At 51.0% G+C, this 12,572-nt stretch overlaps 1 protein-coding gene across 2 annotated transcripts in view; it reads left to right on the top strand.

Moving 5' to 3' along the window:
- The window catches only part of LRP5 (LDL receptor related protein 5), a 131,392-nt gene that overhangs the window by 84,635 nt on the left and 34,185 nt on the right, over positions 1–12,572 (top strand). For both annotated transcript variants that reach the window (XM_049892662.1, XM_049892663.1), the window contains exons 9-13: positions 661–950; positions 3,352–3,578; positions 6,363–6,547; positions 8,794–9,117; positions 11,537–11,736. In XM_049892662.1, coding sequence (XP_049748619.1) covers positions 661–950; positions 3,352–3,578; positions 6,363–6,547; positions 8,794–9,117; positions 11,537–11,736 — 1,226 coding nt within the window. The remainder of the gene's footprint in view (positions 1–660; positions 951–3,351; positions 3,579–6,362; positions 6,548–8,793; positions 9,118–11,536; positions 11,737–12,572) is intronic.

The following is a 12,572-nucleotide window of genomic DNA, read 5'->3' on the forward strand; positions in this document are numbered from 1 at the left end:
GGGCTGGCCAAAAATAAACGAACGTGCTAAGTGCCATCCGCTTTAATAAAAGAGGGCGCCTTTGAGCCTTTGACTGTCCTAGGGACTCTGAGTTCCTTGGCAGCTGACATGGCATTGGAGAAGCATCAGGGTGGGAATCTCGGGGGCCAGTCTGGTTAGCAGTGAGGGGCTGACGCCCTGGGAGGAGCTGACTTGCCCCGTCACTGCTGAGAAGCGTTATTTCGATTCACCCCATCAAACCCATGTGAAATTGGTCACTGCGGATTAGTAAGTATGCACAAGTACGCCCCTGCTTACCTTGCTGGTTGAGTCATCTGCCCGTCAGGGACTGTAAATTTGACTGTAGGAAGATGCTGTGAGGTTGGGAATGAGACAGATGCCAGCCATACCTAGAAGCAGTATCTTCAATGAGGTGAAAAAAATGCGAGATTGTTCACTTTAGGTGATCTGGTAAGCAAGGGAAGCACCGGGCTTACCTTGCCTATTGGATAATCCGCCCCTGCAAGGGCAGAACCATGGTTTTCTGACCCATCGTCTGGGGCTGTCCTCTACCACCCCCACTACTGTCCCCAGGTGACACCTGGCTGAAGTAAAGTTGCACACGACCGAGAATCTCTTTGATGGGTTGTTGGCGTTTAGTGCCTGTATGTTTGCTTCTAGGAACCAACCCGTGTGCGGACAGGAACGGGGGCTGCAGCCACCTGTGCTTTTTCACACCCCACGCCACCAAGTGCGGCTGCCCCATCGGCCTGGAGCTGCTGAGCGACCTAAAGACATGCATTGTCCCCGAGGCCTTCCTCGTGTTTACCAGCCGAGCCGCCATCCACAGGATCTCGCTCGAGACCACCAACAACGACGTGGCTATCCCCCTCACGGGCGTCAAGGAGGCCTCCGCGCTGGACTTTGACGTGTCCAGCAATCACATCTACTGGACGGATGTCAGCCTGAAGGTACGGGGCGCTGGGCCTCATACACACACAGGTTACGTTTGAGAGCCTTGGCTAGACTGTTACTGCCTTAACGGTTTTATTTTTAAGGAACTATATTTATTGTAACTCGATTCAAACTAATTGAATAGACAAATATGAATGATTATAATTAGCAGACCCAGTAGACACACAAATGGTCTTTTCTAGAGTGCTTGCTGTTACATGAAGCGTTTGCTATAAATCGACATTGTCTCAGCTTGCCCCCTCCCACTCCCTCGCCAATGCCCATTTGCTTGGCAAACTCTTTATTCATACTTCAAGTGTAAACATCCTGCGTAGATACAGGGAAATACTTTTTCATCTTCTAACAAGGCTTGGTAAACTGGTCTTTGGGCCGGGTGCCTGATTTTGTAAATAAAGTTTCATTGGAACACAGCCAAGCCCATTTGTTTATGTATTTTCTGAGACTACTTTTATGTTTCAGATTGAATAGTTGGCGACGGATCCCTTTGGCCCATGAAGCGTAAAAACATCACTATCTGCCCCTTTGCAGAAGAGGTTGACCCTCATTCTAAAGTACTGTACAACTGAAACAGTTTAATCAGATACCTTTTATTCTACTATTAATATTATGTATCTTTTAAAGACTTTTCTGATTTTAAAAGTCACTAGGATTCATTGAAGGAGCCCTGGGTGCACAATAGTTAAGCACTTGACTGCTAACCGAAAGGTTGGTGGTTCAAACCCACCCATTGGCTCTGTGGGAGAAAGACCTGAGGGTCTGCTTCCATAGAGATTACAGCCAAGAAAACTCTAGTGGGGGAAACACAACAGGGAACCCCTGAGGGAGCAGGAAAGCAGTGGGATGCAGACCCCAAATTCTCATAAAGAGACCAGACTTAATGGTCTGACTGAGACTAGAAGGACCCCGGTGGTCATGGCCCCCAGACCTTCTGTTGCCCCAGGACAGGAACCATTCCCGAAGCCAACTCTTCAGACGTGGATTGGACTGGACGATGGGCTGGAGAGGGATGCTGGTGAGGAGCGAGCTTCTTGGATCAGGCAGACACTTGAGACTATGTTGGCATCTCCTGCCTGGAGGGGAGATGACAGGGTGGAGGGGTTAGAAGCTGATGAAATGGACATGAAAAGAGAGAGTGGAGGGAGCAGACTGTCTCATTAGGGGGAGAGTAATTAGGAGCGTGTAGCAAGGTGTATATGGGATTTTGTGTGAGAGACTGACTTGATTTGTAAACTTTCACTTAAAGCACAATAAAAATTATAAAAAAACAAAAAAAAAACTCTATGGGGCAATTCTACTCTGTCATATGGGGTCGCTATGAGTCAGAATTGACTTGATGACACCCAACAACTGCAGGATTCATTGTAGAAAATGGGAAATAGACAGGGAGGTATAAAGAAGAAAATGAAAATCACCCATCACCCCACCAGCCAGAGTCAACCACTGCTGACATTTCAGTATATTTCATCCAGGTCTCTTTTCCGGCAAAAGTAGGAAAGAGTAGTCAGAGTCGTATGCTATGTACAATTCTATATCCTGATCTTTTCATTTAACGTTGTTGTTGTCGTTAGGTGCTGTCAAGCCCGTTGCGACTCACAGTGGCCCTGTGTACAACAGGACGAAACACTGACCGGTCCTGCACCATCCTCACAATCCTTGTTATGCTTGAGCCCACTGTTGCAGCCACTGTGTGAATCCATCTCATTGAGGGTCTTCCTCTTTTTGCTGACTCTCTACTTTACCAGCATGATGTGCTTTTCCAGGGACTGGTCCCTCCTGATAACATGTCTGAAGTACGGGAGTCTCGCCATCCTTGCTTCTAAGGAGCGTTCTGGCTCTACTTCTTCTGAGACAGATTTGTTCATTCTTTTGGCAGTCCATGGTATATTCAGTATTCTTCGCCAATGCCATACTTCAAAGGCGTCAATTCTTCTTCATCACTAAACATTATAACAAGTATTTTCTTAAACTATTACAAACTTTTTAACATCATTTTTTCCAATATGTAAAATGCTGCACCACACAGATATACTTAACCATTTCCTCATTACCAATGTTTTGGTTTCTTCCAGTTCTCCCAGTCGTGAACAATACTGTGGCAATAAACATCTCTGTGTGTAAAGCCTTTTTTGTATTTTCAATAGTTCTTCATCTTTTGTATTTCCGTTAGGTCCTTGAAATAAAGTTTCAGGAGTGAGATTACTGGCTGAAGGGCGCACAAGTATTTTTAAAACTCATGATATGTTTATTGTCAGACTGTTTTCTGCAAGGCCATACTTTGCTGAGTCTCGAATGTGCATGGCAATCTAACCCACATGGTCAGTGGTCACTGCAGGTGGTTAGATGTCTGCATGGGGTGTTGGTTCCTAACTGTGGTGCTTTCCTTCTCACCCCCTCCAGACCATCAGCCGAGCCTTCATGAACGGGAGCTCAGTGGAGCACGTGATTGAGTTTGGTCTTGACTACCCAGAAGGCATGGCTGTTGACTGGATGGGCAAGAACCTCTACTGGGCTGACACCGGGACCAACAGGATCGAAGTGGCCCGGCTGGACGGGCAGTTTCGACAGGTCCTTGTCTGGAGGGACTTGGACAACCCGAGGTCACTGGCCCTGGATCCCACCAAAGGGTAAGGGCTGTTTTTATCTGCGCCAACTCACAGCTCCAAATGTTGGGCCAAGGTCCAGGGCCGCCAACGAGAGCGCAACTTACGTACAAGCCCGGGAAGAAGGCTTTACTCACACAGAGAAGAGACGTAGCAAGATCCGCGTCAGTGGTGGTGTCTGTCCCCCGTAGCCAGTGGGTCACTCTCCAGGCTGAAGCAGGGCTGGTGGTGTGTGCATACTCGTCTCCTGCCGCAGGTGAGGGACCTCGTTCCCTCCCCACCAGAAACAGATGGAGAAGTGAGGCTGGCAGGTGCCATTTAACGCACACATGTGCAAAGCAGAGAGAATGTTTACTGTGTACCCAGAACAGGGAGGAAGTTTCCCCAACGAAGAGAAGCAGCTGGGAGAGAGAGGGGCTCAGTTTCCCGTCTCCATTATCAGGGCCCCAGGCTTCTGACTAGGCAGTCCAGGCGGGGGACCAGAAGCCTGCGCAAACGACTACGCTGCCATTTTCCGAACATCCGGTAAGGCTGTCCTTACATCCCTCCCACCTTATTTGTAGCCAGCTGGTCAGAAGTGGAACTGACTCGATGGCAACAGGTTTGGTGGTCAGAAGTGAGGATGACCTGGGGGCCCCCAAACTTGCAGCTGGTGTCTGAAATGAGGGTGGCCTGTGGAGGACTGTGCCCTTCCCCTGTAAAGTTTGTCTGAACTCGCCATAGAGGGGTCGGAACTGATTTTGACAAGCAGGCCCAGGCGAGGGGGCTGCCTGCCTTGTACAGGGCCGAGGGGCCACTCTGTGGCTAGATTTTCACTGGCTGCCACCAGCCCTGAAGCTGGCAGGACCCTTGGGCATCATCTGGTTCATTTCACAAAGGCGGAGCGGAGTGGAAGCTGGTGGACCTGGCGCTGCTCCAGGGACTTTCTTGTGTGTGTGATCTCACCAGGGAGCCTGCAGGGGTGGGAACTTTTGACCCTGACTTTATAGACGTGGAAACTGAGGCACAGAGAAACTGAGTGCCTCGCCCTAGGCCACATTGCTGGTCTGAGCAGCACTGAGCCAGAAGTCCTATCTTGGTTCCTTTTGTTGCACTGCTTGGCCAGGTGCTGCACCTCAGAGCTGGCGGTGGTACCCTGGGATTGCAGGCCACCCAGAAAGACTTCTTTCAGCCCCAGCGTAAGGCCCACCTCGTGAGCTGCATGTGGGGCTGGAGACCCTGCCTGGGGCACTGGGGCTAGAAAGGTGTGGGCCAGCACCTCCCTATGGACCTGAGTGTTCTGTGCAGGGGACGCGGTGCTCACCCCCTAAGGCCTGTGTGAAGTGTATGGAGCGCCCAAAACTTGCCTTCAGGCGAAAGGGTCTGGGCTTTAGCAAGAGGGTAAGTAAAACTTAGAAAATTCTCAGAAGTCATTGTGTTCCCTTTCCTGGGTCTGCTGAAGGCAAGGGAAGGAGGAACCGGTGGTGGGGGCAGCACAGAGGTGAGTTTGAATCCTGGCCCTGCACTGATGAACCCCCTGCACTTGGTGCTTTGGGTCTTACTTTCTCCCCACTTGAGTAGGGCGACCACACGCCCAGTTTGCACATGTTAGTCCTGGTTACCCCAGCGTCCTGTCCAGCGAGGCGTTTGTCCCGAGCATGAGTGTCCCCGCTTGGCTGTGATTTGGCCGCCTTGTCCGAGTGCTGTGTTCTTGTCGTTAATGGTGTTGCAGCACTTACCTGACAGGTGAGCTGCTGCGGGAATCAGTGAGGCACAAGCTACCCCTGCCGTGCGGTACCTCGGGCTCAGCAAGGCTCTCACCCCGCCCTCACTGCCTGGAGGGATGTTGATGTAGCTTTATCAGCATTGGCAAAGGGGAGCTTGGGAGAGGGGGCGCCCCCTCCACCCTGTTGCTCTCTGTCCCTGTGGCAAGAGCGGGCTGACCTGGACCCACCCTGCCCCCTCTACACCGAGTTCAGCCAGCTTCACAGGTGAAGGGACCACTCCTCCACAGACTGCCCTCGCTTCTGACACCAGCTGCAAGTTTTGGGGTTCCCAGGCCACCCTCACTTCTGATCAGCTGACTGCAAATTCAGAGGTTCCATTACCCACTCAGGTTAGATAATTTGCTGCTACAACTCACAGAGCTCAAGAAAGCGCTAGACTTAGGATTACAGTCTTCTTATAGCCAAGGGATACAAATCAGAACCAGCAAAGGGATAGACCCGTGCAGTCAGGTCTAGGAGGGTCCCAAACGTGAAGCTGCCATTGTCCTCTCCCCCTGGAGTCAGGGCTGCTACCTTCAGCACATCATACTGGGTAATGCTGACCGGAAGCACACCTGAACCTCGTGTCCACAGTTGCTGTTGGGGCCTCACTGTGTAGCTTTATTGGTTGAATCATCGCCCATGCGGCTGAACTCAGTCTCCAACTCCTGCCTCCCCGGAACCTGTTGCCCTCGAGTCAATCCCGACTCATAGCAACCTGATAGGACAGAGTAGACCTCCCCCATAGGATTTCCAAAGAGCTCCTTGTAGATTCGAACTGCCGACCTTTGGATTAACAGCCAAGTTCTTAACCACCATGCTGTGGAGGTCAGGCTCATATCACGTGAAGGGTCTTTCTGGTATGCCCAGCCCCCAATTTGTGTCACCTCCTTAGAATGAATTATTAAGGAGGGCCACCACGAATAACAAAGACTCTCCAGTCACCTGGGGAATTGCAGGGGTATAGAGGTTTTTTTTTAGAGGTTACCTCTGGGAACTGAAAAGAGGCCAGCCATATTTGTGGGTAAAGTTGGTTTTCAGTGTGCACCCGGTTCTGTTCCAGCTACATCTACTGGACCGAGTGGGGCGGCAAGCCAAGGATTGTGCGGGCCTTCATGGATGGGACCAGCTGCATGACGCTGGTGGACAAGGTCGGCCGGGCCAATGACCTGACCATTGACTATGCTGACCAGCGCCTCTACTGGACCGACCTGGACACGAACATGATTGAGTCGTCCAACATGCTGGGTAAGGCACCGGCGGGTCCTGTGGGCCGAGGGGCCGTGCTTTGTGATGAGAGCCAGGGACGGGGTGGCCTACAGGGCCGGGGGTCCCTGGGCCTGCCACCTCTCAGCCCTACTGCACTGGGCCCCTCTGGCCTTTGAGTCCCCTGTCCCTGTAGGAGATATGGACATGCGCCATGAGCGCGACTGCTTAGTAAGTCTTATGCTGTCCTGGGGGGTTGTTCTTTTTAAATAAAAATAATTTTTAAATATTTTTTATTAAGAATGTTTAGTTTTTAAAATTATTCTGTGTCTTTAAAAGGTAATTTTAACAATTATGGGAGTATAGCTTTATGCAGTAAAGGGTAAAAACCTTAAGTGGATAAGTTGAATAATTTTTATGTGCATACCCATGTACATATATGTAAACCTTCATCAAGCTGTAGAAGTTTCCAGTTCCCTAGAAGTCTCCCCTCCCCAGTGCCCCTGGCTGGTCAGCCCCACCAGCCTCCTCAGGGGTAACCACTGACCTGGCGTCTGTCTTCGTGTATTAATTTTGATGTTCTAGAACTTTCTATAAATGGGGTCATAGAGCATGTGCTCTTTTGTGTCTGCTTCTTTCACTCAGCGTAATGACAGATTCACTGATGTTGTTGTTAACCTTTGTTACTGCTGGATTGCTTCTGTTATATGATGGTTGTTGTTATGTGCCATTGAGTTGGTTCTGACTCATAGCCACCCCGTGTACAACAGAATGTCCTGCGCCATCCTCACAATTGTTGCTGTGCTTGGGCCCATTGTTGCAACCACTGTGTCAATCCATCTCATTGAGGGTCTTCCTCTTTTTCTCTGACCCTCTACTTTACCATGATGTCCTTCTCCAGGGACTGATCCCTCCTGATAACATGTCCAAAGTATGTGAGACAAAGCCTCACCGTCCTCACTTCTAAGGAGCATTCTGGCTGTACTTCTTCCAAGACAGATTTGTTCATTGTTTTGGCAGTCCATGGTGTATTCAATAGTCTTAGCCAACACCGTAATTCAAAGGTGGCGATTTTCTTCGATCTTCCTTATTCATTGTCCAGCTTTCACGTGCATATGAGGCTATCGATAACACCATGGCTTGTTATCCATCCTGGGCGTTCGGGTTGTTTCCAGCTTGTGGCTGTTACGTGTAGAACTGCTGTCAACACTCCTCGGTGGACATGGCGTGCGTTTTTCTTGCGTAGACACCCAGGAGTGGAATTTCTGCGTCACAGCGTAGCTGGATGCTCAGCTTTGGTAGATCCTGCCAGTTTTCTAAGTGGTTAAATGCTTTAAAGCTCTGACACGGATCACAGAAATGTATCATCTCACCATTTTAGAGGCTAGAGGTCTGAGTCAGGCATCCGTTCCAGGGGAAGGTCCTGCCTTGTGGGTGGCCCCAGGCGGTCCTTGGGCTTCCTTGCTTTATAGACCATCCTAACGTGGTCTCCTGCCCCTGCACGTCTGTGTCTGTTCTGCTCTTTTTATAAGACACCCCTCAGAAGGGATTAATTTTAGGACCCACCCAACTCTGGAGTCCCTGAGTGGCGCAAATGGTTTGGCACCCGACTACTAACCTGAAAGGTTGGTGGTTTGAACCCACCCAGAGGTGCCTTGGAAGACAGGTCTGGTGACCTACTTCCAAAAAATCAGCCATTGAAAGCCTTGTGGAGCACAGCTCTACTCTGCACACACTGGGTCACGAGGAGTCAGAATCGGCTTGACGGCAACTAACAACTCTCTCGTGGTGTTAGGTACCTTCGAGTTGGTTCCAACTCATAGCGACCCTGTGCACAACAGAACACAGCACTGCTGATCCTGCACCATCCCTACAATCATTGTTATGGTTTATCCCGTTGTTGCAGCCACTGTGTCAATCCACCTCATTGAGGGTCTTCCTCTTTTTTGCTAACCCTCTACTTTACTAAGCATGATGTCCTTCTCCAGGGACTGATCTCTCCTCATGAGATATCCAAAGTATGTGACACAAAGTCTCATCATCCTTGCTTCTAAGGCACATTCTGGCTGTATTTCTCCCAAAAAGTACTGTGGCAGGACCTCATTAGCATAGCAACAGAAAACAGCTGTTCCCAAACAGGGTCACATCCAGAGGTGCAGAGTTAGGACTTCAGCGTAACTTTCTGGAGGGCACGGTTCAATCCACAACACGAGGCTGGCAGACTAAGCCAGCTTGCCTGACAGGGCACTTTATGCAGCTGCTGACGCTGCGTCGTGTGTCCCCCGCAGGCCAGGAGCGCATCGTGATTGCCGATGACCTCCCGCACCCCTTCGGCCTGACACAGTACAGCGACTACATCTACTGGACCGACTGGAACCTGCATAGCATTGAGCGGGCCGACAAGACCAACGGACGGAACCGCACCCTCATCCAGGGCCACCTGGACTTCGTGATGGACATCCTGGTGTTCCACTCCTCCCGACAGGACGGCCTCAACGACTGCGTGCAGAACAACGGGCAGTGTGGGCAGCTGTGCCTCGCCGTCCCCGGCGGCCACCGCTGCAGCTGCGCTTCACACTACACCCTGGACCCCAGCAGCCGCAACTGCAGCCGTACGTGCTGGGCTTCCCCCCGCACCTCGCCTCCATGTTAGCACAGGCTGTCTTGGGGCTGAGGTGGAAAGGAGCTGCTCATCTGGGGTAGCTGCTTGTACATGGATGGTTGAGCAGGTTGTGCACTGCACCAGCTGTGTAACGCTACCTGGTGGGCCCAGGGTGTGTTCAGGCCCTGTTGCTCCATCAAGACACAAATAGATAGGCTGAGCCCTGGGCCGCCAGATTCCATGGGGGGAGGTCTTTGGATCCTGGGGGAGAGCACCCACTTACAGAGCCAGGCACTGTTCTGAGTGCTTTCCATGGGAACTCATTTCATCCCCACCCAGGGCTGTAAGATAGGGAGTGTTACTGTCCCCATTTCATAGGTGAGAAACTTGAAGCACAGAGATGGTAAGTAACCCGCCCAGGGCCACACAGCTGGTGAGTGGAGGGCTAGGTTTGAACCCAGGCCAGCTAACCCCAGAGTCGCTGTTCTTCACCACCATGCACCTGGCTTCTCGTGATGCATGTCAGCAACTCTAATCCTCCAACCCTCTGAATTAGTGGGCCTTGTGCTCCCATTTCAGGGATTAGAAGACTGAGGCTCAGAGAGTCTGAGGGCAGCTTTCCACGGCCCCACAAAGCAGTACAGGTGCATCCTGTTGACAGGCTCTTCCACTGTGACATCGGCTTGTTGTTGTAATGTGCCATCAAGTTGATTGCGACTCATGGCGATCCCACATGACAGAGTAGAACTGCCCTGTAGGATTTTCTAGGTTGTAATCTTTATCTTTACAGGAGCAGGTTGTCAGGCCTATCTTCCACGGAGCTGCTGGGTGGGTTTGAACTGCCAGCCTTTCGGTTAGCAGCCACACACTTAACCATTACCCCGCCAGGGCTCCGTGTGACATCGGCAGAGAATTACAGTTCAACCCCTGCACAGAACTTCAGTTTATAAGGCTCGCTGTCATCTGAGGCCTTGTCTGAGCCTCACAGTGGTCCTGGATGTCAGCAGGACTGATAGCATTTATCCCAGGTGTGTCAGTGGCGAAACTGAGGCTCAGCAAGATGAAGGGGCTCAATCGAGGCCCTGCAGCTAGTGTGATGGGCAGGGACCAGAGCCTGCCCCATCCCCCCATACTCTGGGCCTCCCTCTGGTCCTGTTGTGCCCCTTCGAGGAGGGGATATGACCTTGAATCTAATGGAGGCTGCAGAGGGCGAGCAGCAGCCACAAACCTGGGTGATGACAGGTTTCAAACTGCCCAGCTGTGACCATCTGACAGCTGCAGCAACTTTGTGACCACCAGATGTTCCCCAGTGAGGCAGCTTATAAACGTGGGCATCTTGGCTCAAGTCTCTAGACCTCTGTTTGCTGCCACGAGGGAGAACCCCTCGTATATTCTGGCCCTCCTGCAAAGGAGATGCTGGGCGTCCTCGTGTCATGGGTCAAGAGATGGCCGAGGAACACTCCAGCCCTGGCTCCCTGAAAAGCAAAGCTTTCCCGTGGAGGCAGCTGGCAGCTCCCTGGCCTTCCTGGGATCAGGGCCCAGGCCCAGCCTCATCCCAGCTCCAGAGCCTCATGTATGTGCTGCTTTCTGGCCCCTGCGGGGTGTCCCCTCCTAGTGATACCATTCCCTTCTACTGTACGTGGCGGTTCATTCAGGCATGTAGAGGCACCGAGCCCATGACAGAGGCATGGAGCCTCACAGACATCTGCAGGTGTGAGTTTGAAGTAGACTCCCATCACCTTCCTACTCTTTTAGATCTTCGTGGTTTAAAAATAAATATGTCTATTTCAAAAACAACACACACCATTGTAAGATATTCTGACAACAAAGCCAGCTCTCACACAGAGCAGAACTCCCCCAGCCCCTGCCCCCCAGAGAGGCAGCCCGACGTCCTTCCGGGCGCTTTTCCCCGTACAACCAGTATGTGCAGACACGTCTAGGCAGAACGCCGTCATCTGGGTTCCCTAGCGCTGCTGAAACAAATACCACAAGTGGGTGGCTTTACAAAACAGAAATTCGTTTTCTCACAGTTCAGGAGGCTAGATGTCCAAATTTAGGGCACAGGCTCTAGGGGAAGACTTGCTCTCTGTCTGTCGGCTCTGGGGGAAGGTTCTTGTCTCAGCTTCCATAGCCCCAGTGTTCCTCAGCTCCCAGGCAGTCTCCATGTGGCATCGATCTTTCCACCATTCGCCTTATGACTCTCAGAGCTGATTAGGTTTAGGATACCCTACATAGACGGGGGCCTCATTAACATAACAAATAAAATCCTATTTCCGAATGAGATTACCTTCACAGGTCTAGGGGTCAGGATTCCAACACACATTTTTGGGGAGCATGAAAAAATCCAGGACACCATCCACCCCCACCGGCACCTTCTCCAGCTTTATGTCACTGACATGCAGGCCCCTCATCTGTTTGCCTCTCTACAGCACCCACAGCCTTCTTGCTGTTCAGCCAGAAATGCTCCATCAGTCGGGTGATCCCCGATGACCCCCACAGCCCGGACCTCATCCTGCCGCTGCACGGGCTGAGGAACGTCAAGGCCGTCGACTACGACCCACTGGACAAGCTCATGTACTGGGTGGATGGGCGCCAGAACATCAAGAGAGCCAAGGACGATGGGACTCAGGTAAGTGTACCTGTCGGGCGGCTGCGATAGTCGCGAGTGGCCCATTCTGGTGGTTTCCAAACTGCCCACCTCTCCTTTTTTTTTTGCTATTTAAAAAAAAAATAAAATGTGTGTAAGAAAAAGCTTGCCATCTTAACTGTTTTGAAATGTCTAATTCACTGATATTGTATTTACAGTGGTGCGCAGCCGTTACCACTATCGTTTCCAAAAGTTTTACATTACCCTAAAGGGAAACTAAGGAGCCCTGGTGGTACAGTGATTAAACACTTGGCTGTTAACCGAAAGGCCAGCAGTTCGAACCCGCCAGCTGCTCCACAGGAGAAAGATGTTGCAATCTACTTCCATGAAGATTGTCATTGTTGTTAGCTGCCATCAAGTCACTTCTAACTCATAGCAACCCTCTGTGCAACAGAACACAACCCTGCACAGTCCAGCGCCATTCTCACAGTCGTTGTTATGCTTGAGCCTGTTGTGTAGCCGCTGGGTCGGTCCATCTCATTGAGAGTCTTCATCTTTTTCGATGACCCTCTGTTTTACCAAGCATGATGTCCTTCTCCAGGGATTGGTCCCTCTTGATAACATGTCCAAAGTATGTGAGGCTAAGTTTTGCCATCCTTACTTCTAAAGAGCATTCTGACTGTACTTCGTCCAAGACAAATTTGTTTGTTCTTCTGGCAGTCCATGGTATATTCAATATTCTTGTCAACGCCATGATTCAAAGGCATCAATTCTTCTTTGATCTTCCTTATTCACTGTCCAGCTTTCACATGTGTATGAGATGATCGAAAACACCATGGCTTAGGTCAGGGGCTCCTTAGCCCATAAAGTGACATTTT

This window comes from Elephas maximus, chromosome 7 (genome assembly GCF_024166365.1).
Source record: "Elephas maximus indicus isolate mEleMax1 chromosome 7, mEleMax1 primary haplotype, whole genome shotgun sequence".
Classification (NCBI taxonomy): Eukaryota; Metazoa; Chordata; class Mammalia; order Proboscidea; family Elephantidae; genus Elephas; species Elephas maximus.